This window comes from Stenella coeruleoalba (assembly GCF_951394435.1).
Source record: "Stenella coeruleoalba genome assembly, chromosome: 9".
Taxonomy (NCBI): Eukaryota; Metazoa; Chordata; class Mammalia; order Artiodactyla; family Delphinidae; genus Stenella; species Stenella coeruleoalba.
In genome coordinates, this window is record NC_137155.1 from 46,224,741 (window position 1) to 46,250,880 (window position 26,140).

At 41.0% G+C, this 26,140-nt stretch overlaps 1 protein-coding gene across 1 annotated transcript in view; it reads left to right on the top strand.

The window, feature by feature from the left end:
- The window catches only part of SLC25A13 (solute carrier family 25 member 13), a 203,568-nt gene that overhangs the window by 160,600 nt on the left and 16,828 nt on the right, over nucleotides 1-26,140 (top strand). Inside the window, 1 exon segment of the mRNA XM_079932120.1 lies at nucleotides 12,326-12,466. Within this exon segment, the coding sequence (XP_079788246.1) occupies nucleotides 12,326-12,466 (141 nt within the window).

Genomic DNA, 26,140 nt, shown 5'->3' on the forward strand with positions numbered 1-26,140 from the left:
GGTTCATAGCACTGGCCTCCCTGGCTAAGGGCTGCCTTTGGTGGCTCAGAAATGTCATCTTACTAGAAGCAAGCCCGTCTCGTGATAGACACTGAGCCAGCCAGATGTCTCTCTTCTGTTTTCCTCCCTTCCCCTTCTTTGTGAAGGTCTCAGAGTTATTTGACTCAACACAGTTCAAACGCTGAACCATCCTTCTGGTTTTCTAATGAATAGGGGAGGGGGTTGTTACGATATGAAGGTATGAACAAAGATTCGGTCACAGCTTTCATACAGTTAAGATCCTTTAGATATTGAAGGTCTGTAAATCATTAAGAAATTCTGGTAGTCGTAGTCAAAATAGACACGTATAACAGGCAGAGCCCAAATGTGAATGTATTTGACAGCTCTGTAACTTAATTACTTTTTAATGTCAGTCAAACAGATTCCACTTTGGTTTCTTGGCCAGGCTTCTGTAGGCCTGTTAAAACCCTATGAAGTTGAAAATTTGAAACTTAGTATTCGTAAAACACGTAAACAGAGTACCCTTTTTCTGTCTTACCATGTAGTTAAGAAATTAAGAATAGGACATTTTATTGTGGTATCTGTCTCAAAAACAGTTAAGTGGTGAGAATCTATTTTCAAAGTTCTGAACAGTCAAGTCACAGATTTTTTGTACTTAAGAGCTTAATTTATACATCAAATCAAAGGAGAAAATCCCATACTGCCTTGTGTTTAGAGGCATGCATTTAGTCAGTTTAACTAGGTGTATTAGTTTTCTAGGGCTGCCATAGCAAAATGCCACGGGCTGCATGGCTTAAACAACAGAAATTTTTTTCCTCACACTTATAGAAGCAGGAAGTCCAAGATCAAGGTGTCTGCAGGTTTGATTTTCTTCTGAAGCCTCTCTCCTTTGCTTGCAGGTGGCCATTTTCTCACTGTGTCCTCACATGGTCACCCCTCAATCTGTGTGTTGTCCTTATCCTGATCTCTTCTTCTAAGGACTCCAGTCATGTTGAATTAGGGCACACCCATATGACCTCGTTTTACCTTAATTACCTCTTTAAAGGCCCTGTCTCCAAATATAGTCACATCAGAAGTACAGGGTTAGGTCTTCAGCATATGAATTTTGGAGGGACACAATTCAGCCCATAACACTAGGGGTAAAGATAAAGATTCTTTTCTCAACTGCAATAAGGACTCAAGTTCTTGACTGAAGCAGGGTGATGACCCCTCGTGAGGGCACTGGGTCTGACACTTTCCCTTCAGAGCTTGATAGAGTGAGTGGCATCTCGGCCTCATGCCCCATTTGCCAGCTTCTCTGTGAGGTTGCTGAGCGCCTGCCTGTCTTCAGTGTTTGTGAACAGTAGCTGAGTGCTGTTGGGCACTGTGTTTTAATTTAATTCACCCACTGGTATTTGCGGAATATCTGTTTTGTACATGTGATCTTTATAGACCGTGAGAATACCCGCACTGCGTACAAATTATTTTCGTGTCTCCATTTAACATTGGAGTAGAGAGTAAATGGAAAATATGTTGAAGCTTAGATTTCTCAAGAAATCTTTGTTTTCCAATTTATTCAAATATCACATTCCATTATCACTTGAGTATTCATTTTGTATGTAATGTAAATCATTAGACATTTACTAGTGTAGACCTTTTTTTGTAGTTACAATTTTATTTGTATCAAAATAATCAAAATAAAGTACTTGGGTTTTAGTTTAAAAAAAATTAAATTCCATATCTTCATATTAATCTATTTTTGACACATTTAAGCACACATTTTAGAATGTCACTGTGCAATTAGATATTCTTAGCACATGTCACTTGTGAAAAGCACTTTAAATCTAAGTACATTCAATTGAGCATAATTAGAATATCAAGATACATATTCTTCGTATACATTTTGCCACTTAATTTTTTAAGTAGCTATAAGTATCTACCATGTGAATTCAAATTAAAGGGAGGTGATTAAATTACAGTTATAGTTAATGCTTTTAGTTTAAAATATAGCAGGAATAACACTATTTTTAAAAAAATACGCTGCTACGTTTTCTGTGGACAGCAGATTGATGACAGAATGGATTTGTTGTTGTTGTTGTTACATGCAAGACTGTTAGTATTCTCTGCATATTCTCAAGACTGTTGCCGAGAATGGTGGGGGAGGGAGCAGGCGTCATAAGGGCTTTTCCATCTTGTGAGTTCTTTTGACTTGACGGCCCCCCCAGTCCCTAGAGAGAATGTTCGAGGATAGTATCTTGGTTGGTAAAGAAGCATTAGAGAAAGGCTTGTTTAGTTCATAACAGGTGAGAAGAAATGGATTATAGGGAAATATGAACTGGGGTTCCTGAACAGATCTTTTAGATCATGTATTTAGGCTGCTGGTATGTCCCGTGATTGTAATAGTGAGCAGACGGCCTTGGCAAGTCATTTTTAATTTCCATGTAACTTTTTTTTTTTTTTTTGGTGGGGGGCCATGCCACGTGGCTTGTGGATCTTAGTACCGTAGCCAGAGATTGAACCTGGCCCTGGCAGTGAAAGCGCAGACTCCTAACCACTGGACCACCAGGGAATTCCCTAATCCCATGTAACTTTAAAACTTACTTGTTCACAGTCATTGGACCTAAAGAATGTTAAGATCATTTTTGTGAAGATCACTGTTCTTGGAATACTTAGAGAAATTGGGCAGTACATTAAGATTCTGGATTATGTTGCCTTTCTAAATATTTGATTTCTTGAAATTCTCCTTTTAAGAAAGAAGTATCACTTCCCTCAGTAAAGTTAACTATGCAGAATCAGAAGTGTTAACGATGAAGTTAATCATTACATAATATGGCAAAAGGAATTTGGGTGACAAAAGTGGGAGATAGAGAAGAAAAAAATCAAGCTTACAGAAGCACCTGGGCACTGAGCAAAAGCTATGATAGAAGCCACGTTTCAGGTTCTTTGCAGACTATCTATCTAGCCCATTAGGGGTATTAGAAGAAAAAACCTATATTTTACTTCAAGCCCTGAGGACCATGTCATGTGAAAAATTCGAGCATTTGGAAAGAGTGATGCTTTGTGTTGATAGAGTGCCATTCACCTGAGAAGCTTGGTGCTCGGACTTCATGCTGACATAGTTGTAGCTTCCACAGCCCTGCTTCCCTTTCCGGTTGCTCTCAGCCCTCCTGGATGCAAAGGTGAATTTATGAAGACCATGGACTTTAGGCAGGACTCACACAGCTAGAACTGTCATATGGAGATGTGCACTTTCATTTGTACTGGTGGCAAGATGAGGTGTCTAGCATCCACTTGGGATAGTTTTAAAGTCCAAATACTAGGACTTGATCTGGAACGTTAAGGGTGATTATGTTACCTTTTCCTTCTAGCGGTCGTATTACCTGGTTAGAAGGAGTGCACGGTGCGTCATTTTCAGCAGTGGGGAATCTTCTGTACTGTATCCTATCTAGTCTCTCTCTCGGTCCCTTTTGTGACTAGCAGTGCACATTTCCAAAGTGGCTTGCCAGTGTCGAGGGCAGCCCACGCCTAAATGGAACAGAGATCAGTCCACAAACATGGTGTTATAAATGATGCGGGTTATCTATCTGGCCGTTGTCATTTTTACCGGGACATGATTATTAACCATTTCTCAGTAACAAATTTTCAGAATTTAAAATACCCACAATTTATTGAATGTCATCTTGAATTTAATTACATAAAATTGAATGAATTTAAGTTAAATAAAAACCATCTGGTTATGTTGAGCTCTACGACATCACCCATCACTGACTTACGTGAGTTCTTCTTTTTTTTTAATTAATTAATTTATTTATTTTTGGCTGTGTTGGGTCTTTGTTGCTGCACACGGGCTTTCTCTAGTTGCAGCGAGCAGGGGCTACTCTTTGTTGCGGTGCACGGGCTTCTCATTGCGGTGACTTGTCTTTGTTGTGGAGTGCGGGCTCTAGGTGCGTGGGCTCAGCAGTTGTGGCTTGCAGGCTCTAGAGCACAGGTTCAGTAGTTGTGGTGCATGGGCTTAGTTGCTCCACAGCATGTGGGATCTTCCCGGGCTCGAACCCTTATCGCCTGCATTGGCAGGCAGATTCTTAACCACTGCGCCACCAGAGAAGTGCCACGTGAGTTCTTTTCTTCCTTTTTTTTCCTTTTTTACCTGATACAGCTGCTTCCTACCAGTCTTCAGTGTGACTGTGCTTTCCTCAGAAAGAAAGTTTAATTTGCAAGTTTCTAGGGAAAGAAAAATTTGAAAACTCAATTGTCCTGGCTTTGAAGGAGTTTGCTAAACTAAATTCACCTAAACAGAGTTTCGTCATGTATTTACTAATGGTAATCAGTACCCCTGATTGAGCACTGTGGTGTGCTAGACACTGGAATCAGTGCTTTATATACTTGTTTCCATTTACTCCTCACATAATCCTATAAATAACAGCTAGAATATGGGCTCCCTGAGGGTGGGGATCTTTGTCAGTTTTGTTCACTCCTATATACCTGCCTCTGGAGTTGGCACATTGAAAGCATGAAGAGCATTAATGTCCCTGTGTCCATTTTACAGGTGAAATAAGTTTGGAGTGTGTAGGTTGAGAAGTGTGTCAGAGCCTAGGCTGTCAACCATGGGCCATACTGACTCCCAGCGGTGCCCCCCATTTCTCAAGCAGCTGCTCTGTGTCAGGTACTGTGCTCGCTGTGGTACCTGCTACTTTATTTAGTCCTCACAATGAGTCTGTGAAATGCTTTCATCTCTTTGGTATAAATAAAGAATCTAAGTCTCAGTAAGTTTGAAGAATTTGTCCAAGGTCACATACAAGGAAATTATGAAGCCTGAATTAAAATCCAGGTTTCTCCGATTCAGTTGCTCCTATGCTGAACCACTGTGCTATATTTAGGTAAAACCCACAGTAGTGTAATTATTTTCTGAGCCTGTTTGAATAAAATGGAAAATAGGTCACTAGCTATACATTTCTGAGTCTGAAATATTCCTCGAGGATTCAGATTTGGCATGACTGGGGGATTTTACCTCCTGTTGGCCGGGCTTCCTCGTGATTTATTGACTAATCTACAGAGAAAAACTTGATGCGTCTGATGAAAATCAGTGATATTGTACCCGGGAGAAAACCTCTCTTACATATTTCTTGATGGACTCCAGTGTCTCTGAAGCATTTGCATATCTGGATCTTTTCATTTCTCTAGTCTTGGCTAAATTTTAAAAGTTACCGACACTGTAAATGCGTGTTAATGTGGCACAGGACTCTCCACGTGACTTTTTGTTCAGAATATTCCTATCTTCAAACATCTTCATGAAACCTGGTTGGGATTTTATTTAGGAAGACTGCTCTGAATTTTAAATTAGTTTATGAAAAAATTGACACTTTTACAACCTTGGACTATTACATTCATTTATAGGAAATTGACATTTTTTACATTTGCATTTAAAATTAATTTACAGATCAAATGACACCTTTATAACATTGAGTCTCCCAGTTTAAGGACAATACTTGTTTCTCTAGTATTCAATCTGTATGCCCTTTGTATTTTAAAAATCTATATTTTTTTTCATTTCAGTTCTATACATCTCATATTAGGTTAGTTCTTGTTAATGCCACTTGTTAAAAAAGAAAAAAGTTAATGTGTAAGGTTTTTTGTTTGGTGTAGCAGTTTCATATTTCTCCTCTAAAGATATATAATGTTTTTGAATGTCGGGCTCTGTTTTTTTTTTTTTTTTTAATGCTACAGAATTTTTTGTCACACTGATGCAGGTATTCAATACAAGTAGGCAATAAAATATTCTTGTTCAGTACCTGATAATAGCCTGGGTAAGAGTCCACATGGCGCCAAACTGAATCATTGCTCACCTACAGTCCTGTGCATACAGTCGGCTCTTAATAGAGAACCTAGAGAACCACTGTGGAGCTGCCCATGGCTCTGGGTACCCTGGGGCGGGCACAGATAAAACAGCCTGTTTTAAACACTGTTTAAACACGGGCTGCGTGCTGCATCTAACAGCCTGTTTCGAGTTGAGGGACAGAAGGCATGAGCAATTGCATTGGGCTCATCCTTAGACGTCATTGGCTGCTTCATCCTCTTGTCTGTGTTGCAAATCAGACTGACTTCACCCTAACTTCTACTTGAGAGCCAGAGTATAATTTTACTGTTGCTCCTGAGGGCCCTTTTGTTGTTGATTTGGTTACGCTTCAGAACTTTAGTTGTGGTTCCTTATGCCAAATCCTGATCCATTTGATTCTATTTTCTTTATCTTTGAAGCCTGTATAGTAAGACTAAGACTAATAGTTTCTGCTCTGAAACAAAATCATCCCACAGCTCTGCATGTGTCATTAAAGCAGATCTGCCAGCTTTACAAAACTGTCTTCCACTCTTCCTCTTCCTCCACTCAGAACTTGTGCTGTTTTGCTTAAGCGAAACACAATTATCCCCGGTTCTGTTTATCTTTTCACTCTCCGTAGATCTTTTCTCCTTAATTCCCTAAATTTTCATTCTACTTTGCTTGCTTCCATAAATGACTATCATTCTCTCTTTTCCACTTCCCTGGAGAAATGTGGCTTACAGGAGCTCTCTAATTACTCAGCATCCCATCCCCAATCACAGATCACCCCGTATGCTGGGCTTCACCTCCTCCTTGTGTCAGCAGCCGTTGTTGGCCGCCTTCTCCCTTTGGGAAGCCCCTTTCTTGACTTCTGAGCCTGCATCAGTGTGCACTGTGGTGTATAGCAGAAGACTGTCATCACTTCTTAGGTCTCCACTCTTGCTGTTTCGTCTTCGTCCCACCCCATGTAAGCTCCCGCCTTCAGTTGGCACATATGTGGGGCGACGCCCTCATCTGCGTCTCAGTCCTTAATTCCCAACTCACCCTTCTATGGCCTTCTGGATGTGTCCTCTCTTTAGGTTCTTTTGTTCCCCCCTTTTACATATATGCAAAAACTCTGTTCCTTTCTTCAACCCTACCCACTCCTTTTGCCCCACATTCAGCATCCAAGCCCTGCTGATCTCTGTTGCATCCGCCCACCCCCTACTTCATTACCAATGTAATTGTTCTAATTCTGGCCTTCTTTCGCTCTCACCTAGTCTGCTAAAACCCTAATTTTTACCCCTGCCCCAGGGCTCTCCCTCCTAATAAACTCTCCCCTCTGCTGCCCGGTCATACTTCTGAGACATAGATACTAGTCACAGCACCCTCCAGCTCCTGAGCGTCATTTGCCAGCTCTCTTCCCACCACAGGCACACACAGAGGCACTTCCCCGGAAGGCGGCCCCATTCCCGAGTGTAGCATTCCAGGCCTTCCGTGGTTTGGCCCCCGTAGTCTTATTTTTCACCATCCTCCTTCATACCCCTTCCAGGCCATCTGAAGCAATGATTCTTCCATGCTGCCACGATAAGCAGTGGAAATAAATGCTCAGGCTCTGGCATCCAGCAGGTATAGCTTTGAACCCAGGCTCCACCTTCCTAGCTGTGTGACGACCTCAGGCAAGTTACGTAACCTCTTTTCAGCCTTGGTTGCTCACTTATAAAACTGGAATAATATATTACCTACCTTACGACATTATGAGGACCAAAAGAGAAAATCCTTACAGAGCTCTTAGCACGATGCCTGGTACGTAGTAAGTACTCAGTAAATGCTACGGGACGATAATGTTGATCTCATCATAATTATCATTCTAATTAAAATCTCTTTGGGCAGATGTGGTGCTGGGTCTCTTTACCCTCTAAGTGTAGCAAGCTCTTGTCACTGTCGCTTTGTGTCATTCCTTGCCTGGATCACCTAAATCCTAATTGCACTTCAGTCACCAGTTGATGCATAATCTCCACAGATTATCCAAGTCAGCAGAAATCTCTCCCTCCTTTGAACTGCCATGGCAACGTGTCTGGACTTTAGCTCTTATCTCACTTATCTTTTCTCACGTGCCATTTTTTGTATTCATAAGGAGTCTATTTCTTGGACTCAGTCTTTCCTCTGCTTGCTGGTTGTGTAGCCCTAAGGGTAAGTTGCTGTATTAGTTTGCTAGAGCTGCCATAGCAGATATACCACAGACTGGGTGACCTAACATAGTTGATTTTCTCACATTTCTGGAGGCTGGAAGTCGAAGACCAAGGTGTCAGCAGGGTTGGTTTCTTCTGAGGCTCCTTTTCTTGGCTTGAAGATGGCCGCCTTCTTACTCTGCCTCACATGGTCCTTTCTCTGTATATCTCGGTTTCCTCTAGTTGTAAGGACACCAGTCACGTTGGTTTAGGGCTTACTCATAGGATTTCATTTTACCTTAGTTACCTTTTAAAAGGTCCTATCTTCAAATACAGTCACATTCTGAGGTACTGAGGGCTAAGACTTCAGTATATGAATTTCGGTGGAACACAGCGCAGCCCGTAATAGTTGCTTTAATCTTTCTATGCCTCAGTTTCCTCTTATGTAAAATCTGGAAAAACATATGTTTTGAGTAGACTGAAGATATGTATACATGCAAAGCAACACCCTAATAGCCTATGATGGATGCTTAAGGAATATTTATTATCTCTACTCCTGTTTCAAACTCCTTGAGAACAGGAATTCTTTCTCACTCATCTTGTGTCTTTATTGTTGCTAGGACAAACTTTGAACATGATTGCTATAAATATTTGGTGGATAAATATATGAACGAACGATCAAGTAGGAGAAGTGAGCCTGCAATAGGTATATGTGTTTCTCTTTAGATGCATCCAGATAGTGGATAGCAACTAAGATTTCAGTCACAAAGACGATACTGAGAAACCTGAAGACAAGTCAGTCTCCCCACTGTAAACATAATATGCCACACGGAGCCAGTTCCTGTATGGAAAATCGTTACCTGGCCTACTTGTCACAGACTCCAGAAAGTCACAGGGAAATGATTTGTGACAAAATTGCCCACATACAAAAAGCAGTGTCTTCACACAGCCAGAGCCTTCAGGTGATGAGGGACACAGAGACGTCACGTGCACAATAGGTGTTCCTGTCCACTGTCTGCAGATTCAGCTCTCTTTGATCTCTGCAGAGGAGGGACGTGGGTAAGGTACTGTGAATGGATAATAGACCAGGAGACTGAAGAGCAGCAGTAGTGCACTGCTCAGCGATCAAGTCACGATGGTGCCCAGACATCATGCATCTGATGATAAGCATCTTCTCTTGGTGCCTTGGAGTCTCTCATTTCCTTCCAGCTTGACTCCAAAGAGCCGATTCATCTTCAGCCCCTCTCCAATGTGCCACTTTGAGTCTGTAGGTTCTTTCTTTCTGAGCCCACCAGAGGTAACTAGTGCGACATTATTTTTTTCTTAGTATCACTGCACTCTTTCTTCCCACTGCCTCTGTTCCCTGCAGCTCTCTGAAGGGAACTTTTGCCTCATCCTTAGTGATTAGACAGACTTCACTGTGCGATGCTAAAAGATTGGTATCTGTCAATTGGCTTGGAGTCAAGGGAGTTGAGTATAATTTCTTGTTTTATTGTATATAATATTAACTTTTGTGGGTATTAGTTATGATATCAGATAATGAATAAGATAGCAATTCTATACCTAACAATCATACCCTTTAATAATGTTACCACTTGGAGATGTATAAAAGGTTTGTTACGAGGTCAGATGTAAAACATACAAATGTTACCCTCTGAAAGAATGTAGAAAACTAGAATTAGAAATCACAGCTTTAAGCCCTTTAAGCAGCCTCTCAGAGTTGAAAGGCAGCCTAGAGACGATGCAGTGAAGTAAAATGATTCTCAACTCTCACCACACGTTTTAATCACATAGGAAGGGGCAAATGTAGAAATCTTATTTATCAGGAGTAAGATCTAGAAGTCACTATGTTTGAAGAGCTCTGCAAGCAGTTGTAACATGCCACCAGGGAGGAGAGCCATCAGTTTAGGAGCTAGAGGAGAGGAAACCAATGTGTTTGAGCCCCGTGCTGGCTGCTGTGCATTGGCCGTCTCTTTGATCCTCGTAACAAGTGAGATGGTACGACCAGTAGTGACTGAGGATCACTTGTCACATGTGATACTCAACTGCCCCTTAGCTGCTGTTGGCAGCACTTGGTGAGTGTGCGTTGCATTCCTGTTCTGTTCTTCAAGAAGATCCATATATGTGTACGCTGACTGCTCGCCATTCTACCCGTGGTAGACACGGTCTTACCCACTTTTGAGCTTTTAAAAGTCAGCCTCAGGTTAATTCCAACTCAGCGAATCTTTCCCAGCCCTTCTGCCCCATGAAACAATTTTTAAAATTGTATTCATTTTCACAACATGAGAACTCAGGTCCAGAAGCACAGACATAATCCTTACTGTACCCTCAGTGCTGTTACTAGGCCAGGGCCTTTTCATCTCTTCATTATGGCTCCCATCAGCAACCCCCCCCCCCCCCCCGTGTCGCTTGGAAAGACGCAGGTGCCAACTCACAAAATACTCAAGGGCTGCAGGGGTTGGTCTTCCCACCTGCCTGCGGGTCACAGCAGCCTGGGAGCAAAGCATGGCTCTTCTGAGCCCTGGGAGCAGTGGAAGCAGAATGGCTTCGTGTGGACCAGAAGAACACACCAGCCTCCCCTTCCCACTTTAGAAGGGCCTTTTGTGGGCCTTTTCGTGAATACAACCCAGGTTTTTCCTACCACTTCTGTAGAGTCACTCAGGAGAGATGAAGGTGATGGGTGAAACATGATTTAAGCAAGTACAGAGAGGGAGTCTGTGGCGGTCTAAACACAGGGGAATACTGCCTTCTCCATAGTTTGAATGTGTGGAGAGAGAGAAAATCCTAGTCTGTTTTTAGGAACAAATGGGTATTGACTAAGGTATCAATTTGGTAAAAATGGAAAAACGATTTGATTGAGAGAGTTAAAAGGATGAACATTTTTCTTTGTTTTTTTTTGGTTAACGTTGCTTCTCATATTAGATAAAAATGAATACTGCTACATGACTTCTTTATAGAAGTAACACATGATCTATGCAGAAGAAACAAAAAACACAGCAGAAAAGAAATCTGTAACCCTACCACCTCAAAAGCACTACATTGGTGTCTCTCTTCTACATGATGGTCAGGGATAGCAGCGGGAGAGGCGTACGTGCATTTACGCATCTGAGAGTTTTTACTTCACGATGTGTATTGACCATTTCCCACCTTATTTTTATTGGCTGCATAATATCTCATTTCAGGAGCATACTCAAATGCATTTAATCTATCCCTTCCCAGTGCATGTTTATGTTTCTAATTTTTATTTCCAGGTATTAAACTGTACTTTAAAGACCATCCTTACAGCTGGTTTTGATTAGCACAAGCCATTTTGTGAAGGCACGCGCGTTGGTTGATAGGATCAGAGGATCTGGCGAGAAGTAGTTTGGTACGATATTGACCCAAATTGTGCATGTTACCATGATAGCATCTGCTAAGCTGTCAATGTCAGCACCATGTCTGTGGTCTGGTTCGGTGACGTCGCTGTATAATGAAGATTCTGAAGTACGTTCTGTGTCAGCCTTAGTTTAGATGATATAAAAATATATTTGAGACAAGGAATAACAAGTTGAAGTACAGTAAGAATGTAATTGCTTATAATAAATATAGGCTTAGCTTCAAAATAGCTAGCTTAAAATTCCCCTTACAGTGTGCACTTTAGAGATTTCCACTGATGATCTTAGAGGTGAGGCTCCCAGCCATTTGCTGGAATGAACACACATTGTTCACAGTTTGGGCTGTAATTGATTTAATGCATATTTTTACTACTTTGACATTTATCTTGTATGAAAAGAGCAATTCTATACACAGATAATATGTAAATATAATACGTAAGTCCATAAAACGGTGTTTGATGAGCGATCTGATTTTTTAAGAGAAGAAAAAGTAGCTTTCATCTAAGTTTGCATGTCCTCTGGCAGTTGTTGGAATATTGACAGAGTTATGAAGTACATCATGCGAGAGCCTGTGTCCTCTCTGCCCCCCTCCTGTTCTGACAGGCAGATTCGTGTCTCTTTATTTAGATACCACTTGACTTTCATGTTATGGCTGCCTTTGTGTGCTTGGCTTTGAGTCCTGTGGCGGCGGTTGATTGTGCTTCAAGGAATGTTTGTCATTTTCGTGTGAGGACTTGGGTGAGGCCAACAGAAGCCTCTCCGTGTTGGGCCAAGTCTCTGGTCTTTGCTCTCTTTCACCCTCCACATGAAGGAAATAGAGCCTGATCCAAGTCCTCCCAGGCAGTAACTGTTTTGATTTAAACTCATAATCACTGTTTTAATTGATGGGACAAGGATTGAAACTACAGTCTGTTGAGAATAGAATATTCTGAGCTCCTTTGAAGAGAATCACTCATCTCTTACTGAACCACCCCGCGTTATACTAAATCTTTTCTTTTTCTCCCTTTTAGGCAGGAGGCTCCCAGGTGATTTTCACAAATCCTTTGGAAATTGTCAAGATCCGTTTGCAGGTGGCTGGAGAGATCACCACTGGTCCCCGAGTCAGTGCTCTGTCTGTCCTAAGGGACCTGGGCTTCTTTGGGATCTACAAGGTAACTCTTTTCAGTCATTTATTTGAGTATATGCTCATCTCCTAAACTAGTAACTGCTCATAGGCATGAAATTGATTCCTCACATTTCTATACCTAGAGAAGATCTTCTGCCGGAGCTCATAGGGTACCTTCATGCCAGTTAGAAGGAGGTGTCCTTTCCTGCCATCTGCCAAATAACTGTCCTTAGAAAACATAAATCAAGGATGAGTATGATGACATGACCCCCACAGACACTGTTCAGTGCACAGCTCTTTGCCGCAGCATTGGGTGGAGTTTTGTTTGGGTCTGTTACTGATATAAAAACCTAATTCTCAGTGCTGTTGTCTATGAAAGATAGCTGCCAGGGTCACAGGGCACCATCTTTCGGGAGATGGGCTGAGCTCGGTTTACCCACGCGCACGAAGCCCATACCAGATCAGGAATTTATGTTCCGATCCTGTACGTTCCAAACCTATCCCTATGTGTGCCTTTTCGTAATTATTCTGCATCTTAACCATTTATCATTTAGAAAACAGTTTTTCAGAATGATCGCAAAACCAAAATTATAGAAAATTCTTGAAATTTGTCATTTACACTCTTCTACCAAAGAAGTTGTAATGAACTAGAATTAGCTTCACATATGCCCTGTTATAAGGCTTCATCAGACATTAGGTGTTCACCAATTTTCAATGAGAAGATTAAAAAAAAAGTTTCATGGCCAACTTGAATAAGTAAACCTTTAGGGATATAGGAAGGTAAGTCAAACAACTACTTAAAATGTTGGTTTTCATTTATTTACACATAGATATATAAAATCACATTACATAAAATTAATATTGCTTTTTTCTATACACACATATCAAGAAATATTTTATTCAAGTTTCTCATGTGAATTTTGAATCAGCGTCTTGATCACCACTTAATTCACATTTTAAATCAGCCATTCACGTGGTTTTGGAAAGTCCATTGTCTTCATTTTCGTTCCAAGCTGTCAAGAGGAAGTCACTTCTGGACTCTGGGCAATATTGCCCCTAGAAATTTTGTGCCACAGACACATAACATTACAACAGTTGCTTTCTTTCTTTTCTATTCCCAATTTATCCTGAATGGATATATAATGGTCCCATATGTAACATATTGCTTTTTAGAGTGAACTTTAAATGCCTTGCTCTGACATTCAGCACAGCATTTGTAAAAGTATTCCCCAGGAATACTTTTTTACCCTTTTCTTTTTAACTCAGTTTTTTAGGTGACCTTGGTGAACATCCAGTGTTAGTAATAATTGAGGTTGTTTCAGGTAAATCTGCCTTCCCCAAATAGAGCTCTGTACTTCTCAAGGTCAAGTGGTTGGAAGAGTACCCCAAGATCTGAGACTCTGTGAGGATCAAATATTATGTGACACCCTCTTCTCTGAGGTTAGTTTTCTGGGGAACCTTGCCTTAGATTTAGGCATCTTGTAGCGTTTAGGAATAAGCATGCTGATTTTTTAAAGTAGCACTTAAAATGCTCAAGGTGATTGTGCGGTGGAACACAACACGATAGCTGTTTCATTTACCAAATTGTTATCCAGCTGTAAGAAATAAACAGTATTGTCATGAGGCATAGCATTCATCAATTTGAAGGAAAATCCTCTTCTGTTCTGCATTTTTAGTCTCTTGCAGACTATCACACGATGTCGCAGCATGTCAGTTTGACAAGCTGCCAGGCAGTCTTTCAGTGGGTTGTCTGGTAAAAAGCACTTAGGTACTGTGGCAGTGACTGCTATCGAAATGTCTAGATGGATAAAATGGTAAAAACTTGTTTGCTGACACAGAAACAGAGACTGTTAAACTACCTGCAAACGAAACAAGACTGAGTTTTAGTCCTTTTCATCTTCACAGTGTTTCATAATCTTAATCCCCTTTAACACCCCTTGGAAGTAGTTGGTCTCCTAATTTTGTAGTTAGGAGAATAGAGGTGCCAACGGTGGTATCTGAGCTGAAATTGAGGCTCAGAAGTTTCTTGTTTCCACTTTTGTACTAAAATGGCTTTCCTGAAATGAGCAGGATTGCTCAAGTTTGAGCAAGAGACCTCTCCCATATAAAGTTAGTTTAATTACTAGCCCGGTGGTTTAATCTAGTTCAGAGGCATTCCACAGGCCTGGGTGCTGCCTTTCAAAACACTGCTTTTGGTGTATTGGTAATTACCAGGTGAAGTCACTAACAATTTGAGCTTTGAGCTTCTGGAAACTTGATTGCATTGCGAGAGAGTGACCTGGCAGGCAGTCTCCTCCGTTCTGCTGGCCATTGGTATCATCAGCTAAACTCCCTGAGACCTGCGAGGCTGGACTTGATTCAGCAGAGTTCCCCTCTCCACTCAGTCTGATTGGTCTTGTATTACCACCCTAGCTTATCCTCATTTGTTTTATCCCACCTTCCAACCTCAGCTTTTGTAGTTTATCCTCATTCGTTTTATCCCACCTTCTAACCTCAGGTTTTGTTTCTTGTGAGTTTCCTTTCTCCAGGCTCACCTACCTTGCCCCACCCCTCCATGGTCAGAAATCACTTTAGTGGTTCTAGATCCCACCTTTTAGGGGCATCACAGCTTTAACATTGCTATGTAGTTTACTATGTTGTTGTTGTTGTTGTTGTTTTTCCAGATAGCGCTCTTCAGTGATAAAGCTTTTCTCTGTTTCTAGTCTTGGTTGGGTAGAAAAATGCGAATGACCTGTGGTGACTAATACTTTTAAATCTGGTATGTGTCCCTCTGGGTGGGTCTTGAAAAAGAGAACTTCTATCCTAGTTTAAGGTGGGACAGGTAATCTTCATTTTCCCTCCCTTGGACCCTTTGTTTGCTGTTGTTAACATGACAATGCGGGACCCAGGAAGGGTTGAGTGTAGGCTCTGTCTGTGTGTTTAGACCTGCAGTGCTCAACCTCACTTAATTGGACTTAACCAGGCTTTCTGTTTTTCTCCTAAATTGACTTGCAAAATACCCAACTATTCTGCAACTTTCCAGTAAAAGGTAATTAGAATACTTGCTTTAGAAATACATTTACAACTGAAAAAAAAAAGTGGATGTGGTAAACATTTCACATTCCTAAAGTTAGAAATAGTTTAGAGCAGAAAGAGTGAACTCTGTAAACAAAGTACCCCCCATTATAGTGACATTGTTATAGCCCAGAGTAGGCAGGTGATTGAAGTAAAGGCAGGATAATTAATTGCCTTTGAAAGAGCTGTTTGAATATAATGTAGTTTTTTAAAATCTGCAACAGGTACTACTTAAGAATATGTGAGGTGGTATTTCCCTTTCACTAGGTAACTTTTGTTTTATTACATAAGCCCCTAGAGTATAAGTAAAATAAATTCTTATCTAAGAAAGTGTTACACATCTACTTTTGAATGGTACCTTTTCCTTAGGAGCCAACAGAGCTTCAATGACAAAGATTATACCTTCTGAGTGGAATAGAACTTATTTAACATTAAATGGCGGCACAGCTAAGATAGACTAAATGGTGCATGCATGCTTCTGAAGCAATGGAGTAGTTCGTGGCTATTTTTAAGAATGAAAAATGGTCAGTGAAGCAATAGTGGCAACGATCCATCAAGCTTTGTTGAAAATGGTTATCAGGTTGTGTAATCACAAATTAAACATTTCCATGTAAAGCATGGAAGGTCACCAAGGAATATGAGCTCTGTCCACTGTTTTCGAATCAAAGGCCTCTGTCCCACTGCATTTGACAGAGAAAGTCATCCCTTGGTACCCGTGGGGGACAGACGCTCAAGCCCCTTCTATAAAATGGCGTAGTACAATGAATAAGTTGGCCCTCCATATCCACAGGCTTCACATGCAGTTGTATTTTCATCCACATACGTGCGTGGTGTGTATGTGTGTTCATTCATTGTGTGTATATAAATGAATCATTGGAGCTACTGTTCATAATATCAGAAAGCAGGTGATGACACATGTTCTTGATTATTCTGCTAGTTATCTCACAGGGATATTGTTTGGTCTTTTAAAGTAAAATACAAGTTTATGTTTCAAAACAATGATATAATTCAGAAATGTCTTAAAGTAAAATTTTCTCTTTACCCCTTACCACCCTATTCTCTCTTTAAAGGATTACCACTGCTTACATTTTTTATATATCTTTAAGAAAAGAAAACCTTTCTATTTAAATCTGTATTTATTTCTCTCCTCCCTCTCTCCCTTTTCTCTATCAAAAATTGTACACACACACACACACATCAATGGTGTATCTGTGTTTTAACAAAAACAGAATCCTCCTAAACACACAATATATCTTAATTCTCTTTTCTCATTTTATTTAATAACTGTATATAAGTTTCTTTTAAGTTTGTTTGTTTGTTTGTTTTTAAAGCAGTTTCCTATTGATGGGTATTTAAGTTGTTTCTAGTTTGGGGACATCACAATGACAGGGTGAACATCCCTGCATATAGTGTGACATACTTTTGTGAGTATATACAATGAGTTCTTAGCAATGAACTTGTTAGGTCAAGGGGCATGTGCATTTTTTGGTGTTAGTAGATTTTGTCAGATTTCATCAGTTTATCACTTTTATCTTGGTAGCATACAAGTACGTAAGAATAATTTCTCAAGATAGCAGCTTTTAAAAATACCTGCTTTTATGAGCTCATGGCCCCATATGAAGAAAACAATTGTTTAGTCATGGCTTTGAGGACATCGTGCCATGCTAATTTTCTATCACTAAGGGACACTACATGGTTTTACAACCACCCGAGTGGCGGTTCTCTTCTGATTCATCCACCTTTCCCTTTCACCCAGACCTCTATGAAAGCCTCCTCATGGGTTTCTCTATATTGATTCTTGACTCCGTCAGATCCGTGGTCCCCACAGCAGCCAGAGTGATGTAGTTAAAATGTAAGTCAGGTTAATTCAGTCACTGGATATACGTCTCTTGAGGTCTGACTGTGTGCCTGGCACTGGTCTAGCCATTTAGAATGTCACTGTGAAAAGCCAAGCCCCTGCTCACTTTGGTGGGTAGAAGTCAGCCGTCAAGAAACCAAATATATGACATCAGGTGGAGCTGAGAACCTTGAAGAAGAAGGAGGCAGGGTGAGGGGATGGAGAAGGGCGGAGGCTGGATGGAATTGGGATGTTGCCTTTTAATAGGGTGGCCAGGGAAGGCCTCTCTGAGGAGATGATATTTGAGTAGAAACCAGAGGAAATAAGAAGCTAGTGTGCCCTACAGAAACTGTGTCTCTGGTGAAAAACTGTCTAGCAGTTAGACTAGAACCTACTGCGCTTAGACTAGAACCCCAGCTCCATCCCTGCTGGCCCCGTCCTCTCCACCCTCCATTCTGCACCGCCCCCTTACTCTTCGAGCTATGCTGGCCACCTTTCCTTTTCAGATACTCCAGGCTCATCCGCTCATTTTCAGTTGCCTGAAGGCTCTTCCCCTCACATCTTAGCTCAGCAGATGCCTGTTCAGAAGGACACCAGGTCACTCGCTGTCACATCCCCCTCTTCCAGGTCTCTATGTAGCACCCATCACCATCTGATAGTTCCGTCTGTCTCTGTCTCTCCCTCATCCAGAGTGAACTGTGATACCAAAGACCTAGCTTACTCACTGCTTCTGGCACATAAGTAGACATTTGATAAATATTTGTTGAGCAAATAAATGGTAAGCAAAAGCCAGGTGTTTCCAAGTTACTAGCAATGATATGAAAGCATGGAGAGAGAATAAGTTGACAAGTAATGACCACAGAAGACCAGGATACTGGGGAGGTCAAACATAAAGGAAACAGCCAACTAGATGAAAGATCGCTTTCCCAGGTTCCGAGGCCTCCATTTATTCACCTGGAAAGCTCTGCCCTGGGCACTGGGAAAAGGAAAGTGAATTATAGTGCATGTTTTTATAAAGAGTTTACCATCTCATGGGGGCGGTCAGACAAGTAAAGAGACCCTTGGAATACAACACATGCAGTTGAGAAGGGCTGTCAGAGTGCTGCGCACAGAGTTCTAAGAGGGATGGAGCAGACTCATAGCAAGAAAGCCAGGGGGCTTTGGAAGGGGAGATGGCATTAAAAGATGAGTCATAGTTAACCAGGTAGAAGGCAAAGACAAATGGCATGATAGGGTTTGTGTTTAAGGAGGGGTAATTCAGCGTCAGTGTGGAGAGTGCCACACGGGAGAGCAAGACAGAAGGCTGGGAGGCCAGTTAGGAAGATACAGACTGGGGATGGCGGGGAGGAGGGATGACCGTGACCTCAACCAGGGCGTCACGGTGGGGAGAGGCAGTAGGGGGATATATGTAGAGGATGTGCGAGAGTTAGACTCACAAAGTCTTGGAAAGTGATGAAAGGTGAAAAGAAGAGGAAGATTAAATCAGCCCAGATTTCTGGCCTGAGCACCTGGATGGACTGTGATACTGTAAATTTTATAATTTCATAATATTTGAGAAGCTGCAAGAAACCTTAAAAGACCTTCTGTCTGGTGTTACCTTTATAATTGAGGAATCGAAGCCCAGAAGTCTTAGGAGAATCAGCTAGGTGATTGGTAGGCAGGGCACAGCTAGGCCTGACACTGTCTCCTGACACCCTGTCTGGTGTTCTTCTTACTCTGCCCTGTTGAATGTAGGACTAGAGCCTTGTCAGAGGGATGGGAACTTTAGACGGTCTTTTAAGGGTCATCCACCTGCATGAAGCTATGGGAGTGGGTAAGATCCCCAAGCTGATGGGACACCAATGATGGAACTCAAAAACTACCCTCATTAGGGTGGCAGGAGTTAAGTGAGTATGGGGAAGAAAAGAGCAGAAGCAGCTGTCAGGTGGAGAACCAGAAGAAACAGTGCTGTGGGAGCTGGTAGAGAGCTGAGATGTAAGCGGAAGAGGAAGAACTTGAGTAGTATCTAGTGCTGCAGACCAAGGGGACTGAAGTTCAAGAAAAGGCCTTTGAATTTAAAGATGGAGGCCACTGGTTATCCTTAAGAAGTCAATTTAAGGAGAATGGTAGAGGCAGAAACCTGGTTGAGAAAATATTAGCCGATACAGACCATTCAACCTAAAGGTTTTACCGTGAAAGAAACAAAAGTGAAAGCATACAGCAACTGGAAGAAAAAGTAGAGGGGAGGGATAACGTTACAGGGGAGAAGAGGCTGAGAGATTTGTGGTTTGTTTTAATTTGTTGGAAGAACCATGCCTGTCTGTAGACAGAAAAAAGAGTCACTGAAAAATGGAAGGATTTGAAACATCTGAAGATATAGCAAGATCAGATATGGTGCTAGGACTTTTAGGAGGGACAGAGGCAGGGTCCAGGCTTAGAAGCCTGTGTTTGTTCGCATGGGCGTGCAAGCTCCTTAGAGCTAATGTTTGATGAGGGCTCACTTTGTGCTAGGCCCCATGTTTAGAGCTGTATACACTTTACATCATTTAATCCCTACTACAGCCTACTGATGCTGATAGTTTTGTTTTTTTTGTTTTTTTAGCTCCAAGTTACAGTTGAGGAAAAGAAGGCTTGATGGGTTTAGGTAATTTTTCTAAGGTCATATACCTTGTAAGGAAGTGGGAGGCTGGGTTTCAAACTCAATGCAATGTCTCTTTGAAACATGAGTTATCACCTAGAGATATCTTGAGCCAGATGAGAGAGAGCATGTGTCTGATAGATAATTCAGGGAAGTTCAAAGACAAGGTTCTATGCTACCCACGGATATGGAGCAGTTGGCAGTTTTGGTGTCATTGTTGATGCGAGCGTGCTAGGAAAATGGAGATGAAAAGATTTGAGAGGATACCAAACAGCACGAATGTGTGATAGCTTAGGTCAGGGTAGTTATATGATCATTTTTTCCTCATTCCTTTTAGTACCCAATACTTTTAAAAAATGTTAGTTAGAATGGCTCAATTTTGCTTTGTTTTGTTTTTTAGAATAAGCACATGTTACCTTAGATCTGATATCAACTCTTTAAATTATAGGAATTAAAATGATTTTATCCATTGCGAGGCAAGAGGGCCCTTCTGTTTCCTTAACTCTTGCATTAACCAGCATAGCAGTACAAACCTCACGTGCCCTGCAGAGAGCCACATAACCTGACAGTGAGCCAAGCTGCTACCCAAATGATAGCGATTTGTGTTCTTTGAAAAATAACTTTGTGGGGCTTCCCTGGTGGCGCAGTGGTTGAGAGTCCGCCTGCCGATGCAGGGGACACGGGTTCATGCCCCGGTCCGGGAAGGTCCCACGTGCCGCGGAGCGGCTGGGCCCGTGAGCCATGGCCGCTGGGCCTGTGCGTCTGGAGCCTATGCTCCGCAGCGGGAGAGGCCACAACAGTGAGAGGCCTGCGTACCACAAAATAAAAAACAAAAAAAAATCTTTGTGCCTTCCTGATAACTTTGTCATAAATATCTGCTGTAAAATGAACATTTGGGGCATTTTGTCTTATTAAAAGACAGTTATTTTAGAAATTAATGAAAGGATATCAAGTACCTCAAGCGGCCAGGTTTTATATCTAACATGGTGTGAACTTGTGACTAATATTGGAAATGATGTAATACTGTCCCTATTCTGCTTAGAAGTTTGCATTTAAAAAAAAAACTGAAAAAAAAAAAAAGACTTAAAAAAACCTTTCTGTCCCTGTGTTTCAAATGCATTATTGGTAAAATAGGATAGTAATGATACCTACATTTGGAAGAGCAAATAAAAGGAGACATCGTGAAAAATATTATTTTTATTGAACAGTGCTGGAAGAAATGGAGTGTGCTGAAGGGGGCTGGAAAATATTCTTTAAAATATTAAAAAATGGTTAATTTTTTATCATTCTCCCATTCACCCAGCAAATATTTGTTGAGGGCTAACACTCTGAGGTGTGCTGAGTTACAGAGATGAGTATGGCCTTATTGCCTTCAAAGTGATCAATATTAAGGGAGGTGAGAGAATAATTCTAGTGCCATAAAGTTCTTTCAAAAGTTAATTTTAACAGGTAGTATAGCTTTTAAGAGAAGAAAATTCAGATATAAAAAAGTATGTAATAGTAAAACATTAGCCTCCTAGCCTCATGCTGTGGGTAACCTTCTAGAGGCAAACATTTTTATCCAGTTAGTGTTTTGTTTTGTTGTTGTTTTGTTTTTTGCTAAGTGCCTGCAGGATTGGTTTCAACAGCTCTTTTTTATTTTAGTTCATCTTTTGGAATATAATATGCTGTTCTTTTTTGTTGTTTTTGCGGTACGCGGGCCTCTCCCGTTATGGAGCACAGGCTCTGGACGCGCAGGCTCAGCGGCCATGGCTCACGGGCCCAGCTGCTCCGCGGCATGTGGGATCCTGCCGGACCGGGGCACGAACCCGTGTCCCCTGCATCGGCAGGCGGACTCCCAACCACTGCGCCACCAGGGAAGCCCTAATATGCTGTTCTTTATATTTAGAAGTATTGAAAGTGATGCTACTACTCCACTGTTCATAGAGGGCTCTGAATATATTTTCCAGAAGTGATAGATATATTTCTACTAATCTGTCCTTATATTTCTCTGGTTTCTAATTGTGACCAAGTTCTGTATTTAAAAGATGGCTAATTTGAGAAATGTTCATCTACTGTAAAGTTAAGGAGATATGTCTTGTGACAGCCATAGTCCCATGTGGAGTATGATCAGTTTAGCAAACTAGTTTAAGCTTACTTGATAGGATTAGGTCTTCTGCCAAATAAAAGATTTGCTCTTAGCCTGATAAATGTAGAGCTCTCCTGTGATTCAGGTATGAAACCATATAGGAGTCACACTCCAGCTGCCAGTTGTTTAAAGACTATATCAGCTAATTCTGTTTTCCCCTCCGACAGGACAGTGTGCTTTTCGTTGATAATAGTAATTGTCTTTATATCACCACTTTTTATTGAAGATCCTTGTGCTAGGTATTATACTAGGTACTTTATATTCATCATTGAATTTAAATTTAATTCTTATGTCAGTACAAATATTACTCACTTTCTTTGGAGAGGAACTTGAGGCACAGAGATTTTAAGAACTTCGCCCAACATCAGGTAGCTAAGTGGCAGAGCAGTAATCTGAGCCCAGGTCTCTGACTCCAAAGTCTGTATTCTTGCTCCTGCAGTATCCTGTTGATGTGGAGTGGCGGAATTCAGATATAGATCCATATTTAAGATGATACATTTTGACACATATGTGTGTGTGTATATATATATATATATAAAACTGAATCATTTTGCTGTACACCTGAAGCTAATACAATATTTAAATGAAATGTAGTTCAATAAAAAAATTTTTTTTAATGCTCCCTCATACTATCTGGACAGCAATGAAAATTGCTTTGTTTCTGAGTGGAGGGAGAGGGAAGGGGGAGGGGAAAACCCACCCCTAAGAATCAGGAACTCCAAGCTTGTCTCACATAGGTTTGCAGACTGAATTTATATTTCTTGAGTGATATGAAAACTCTCAAGCTGGGAATTTATTTTAAATAATCTTGAATTGGTAGTGCCTCCAGCTCCCTGGCAGAAGCAAACACAAGTTTCGTTAAGAGGAACCCACCTTCAGCCCAGATGTTAAAGAATTTTCATAGATAATGTTCCAAGGAAAATGGGCAGCTCATAAAAAAAAGTCTCAAATCACACAAGGAAACAAGGCACTTTAAAAAGAGACGGCAAAAACAACTGACAGCATTTTAAACCTCCAAAGATTTAAAATTTAAAAATTATCATAGCTCTAAAGTGAATGTTTTTGTTTTAAAAATTAAAAAGGTGAATATATTTATGATGATTGAAATTTAAAATTCAGCATTTCAAAATTCTTGCTTTAACAGCAGATTAAACACAGCTGAAGAGAGAATTAGAGAATTACTCAGAATAGAGAGACAGAGAGTGAGACACAGGAAAGTGTGAGGAGGTCTAATGGGTATAAAAGAAAACCAGGAGGAAAGGAGAAATGATGGCTGGAAATTCTCCAGAACCATTGAAAGCTATCAATCCATAGGTTCAAGAAGTACAGCAAATCGCAAGCAGGATAAATAAAATTAATTCAGGCTAGACAGTCAGAATGAGACTGTTGAACGCTAAAGCTGAAGAGAAGCTCTTAAGTGGCTAGAGAGAAAAGCAGATTGTCTTTAAAGGGGAACAGTTGAACTGATGGCTAACTTAGAAACAGGAACCGTGGAAGCCAGAAGTCATTTGAATGGTATCTTCAGTGTGTAGAGGAAAAAACCTTTCAACATAGAATTCTATACCCTGTAAAAATGTCTTCCAGGAACAAGGGTAAAATAAAGACAATTTTTAGACTAGCAAAACTCAGAAGGCATATCACTGGTAGAACCGTACCAAAGGAAATTCTAGAATGTACTTCAAGTAGGAGGAAAGTGATTCCAGATGGTAGTTTGGAAGTGGAACAGGGGATGAAGAGCAAAGAAAAGTGGTAAATATTTAGTCTAAATAACATTGTCTGAATTTAAATGTATGTGTGTGTGTGTGTGTGTGTGTGTGTGTATACACATACACGTATACGTATGCATGTATGATGGTAATTACAATGCTTAATGTTATCTGAGCTAGAATTAAAGTCCATAACAATGGTAAGATGGAGGGGTTGCTTCTAATTTAAGTAGTCTAATGTGCAAGTATTATATAGGAGGAAGGTAAAGATAACAGACTGTAAGTTAAGTATTTATAGTAAAAATTTCAGTGTCTAAACCTTGGGACTAGAAACAAACCATGCAACTTGCAAATAGGTAGCAGGGAGAAGTTGGGGGGAAAGACAGCAAGAAGGGAAAGAAAAGAAAAATGGAAAAGATGGGACGTTTTTTTACAGATTAGCTTTGTGAAGGGGACAAAGCTTCTCAGAGACCAAAATTCCATGTAATAAAACTCTGAGCCACTTACTGGATTTCCAGTCCATCTAAATGATGAGCGTCATTGATGGCAAAGCAACATGTAATAGTAGAACAGTAGAGAATTAGACCTGGCACAGGAGTGGCATTTCCTAACAAAAAACCTTGAGTTACCAAGGTGCTTTTGTTAGAATTGCAATGAAATTAGGGAGACACCAATAATCTAAAAGTCCCTGGACTAAAGAAAGCAAGTAGTAGGCATTGATATTTTATATTCAAATTGAAGTAACTTCAGTGTCACTTACATGGAGTCTCCAATTGTTGACTGGTTGATTTGGCTTTAACGCCAGTGACACAACATAACGGAGCTTGGCACCAGTAATGTTTCTCAGCAAGATACTGAAATGCACCCTGTTCAAATCCCTAACTGTCCCTTGCCTGGGCAGGAGAGGTGCTGCCAGGCTGTGTATACAAGGGTTAACTCGCTTGGGAGAAACGAAGAGGAATGCTAAGGGATCAAGACATGACATGCTGCCCATTGTTTGTAGCTCCAGGATCAAAATATACAATTATACATGCCAAATAAATTCTAAACCTGTAAGGTAGGAAAAGAGGGGTGGCTCTGACTACAGGTGCCAGAAGCATTAAATAACCTTCCCAGACAAGGTGCACCACTGTTGTCTTGAATGCTGCAGGGTCCCCCCCACCCCCACCCCGGTCTGGCCTTTTCCCCCATGCTAGACAATGTGCATTCACTGCAGGAGTCTCTGTTAAGCCTCTGTCTCCCAGACCTGCTGGCTCCTGGTGCCCAGCCCTGACACAGAGGTGCCTTTGTGAGTGTAATTACCTTCCCCTGTATTAGAAATAGTCTGTTTCAAGCTGTATTTGCAGGTACAGCTAGAGTAAGCAGGAATTAGCATGTGAAAAGACCTGCCCTGGCCCTGACTTCTTTATCAACCACCATCCTTCAGGATGGTTTTTTTCCCTCAGATTGATTGGGCAGGTGTGATACCATCCAAGATGAAGAGCTTTAAAAGCAGGAAAAAGACACTGGAGTTAGCAGTGTATGTGTGTAAGACACAAATCCTGTTGTGTTTTATCTTTTGACAATTTCATGCCAGACAGAGCTGCCGGAGTCAGCTTGGGTGGATGGTTCCAGCAACTTAAGAATTGATTAAAGCTCCTTTGGGCTTTCACCATAGTGTCCACATCCAAAAAAGCATGAGAAGTAAAGCAGATATTTCCTTTGCCATGGCGATACAGTGGCCAGCGTCTCTAAACACGTCTAATTGGCCTGTGTGCACCATGGACCACTGAAGTTAAATGAAGTTCCTAGACGTTAACTAGAATGGTGACGGAGAGACTTTGGAGGGATATGGAATTGGAACAGAGCCAGAGTTGATAATTAAACTAGATCTGAGTTTTGATTCAAGTTTATTCACATATGGGTCTCCCCTGAGATGCCTTTTATTGTTCCTGTCTGTTATTAGTGGGCCTTTTATTAAAAAGGAAAAGAATAATAATAATAATTTCCCCTTTTTGGAGAAAGAGTGCTTTAACGAAGAGTAAGAGATCAGATGATTGCATTTTTCATTTATTAATTTCCCCCAAGTGATTTTACTGTGTGTACAAAGGAACTTCAGGGCCAACCGGGGAATGTCCAAGGGCAGGGCTGCCTAGAGCAGGGAAATGTGGGGATTTTTCTTAAGGAGAGGAACTTTTAAAGATTTATTTTAGGTGGTACACACTTCGTCATTTATTAATTTTTTAATGGCCAAAGTACTTCTTTTTGTGTTGCTGACGCAGGCTCTTGGGCAGCATGGAATGTTCCCCTTTATTATAAAGTTGCCTGTTCAGAATGGCTGATCACTTGGTAAAAATGGTACGTGGGGCAAGTAGAATTCAAGTCAAACAGGTTTATGT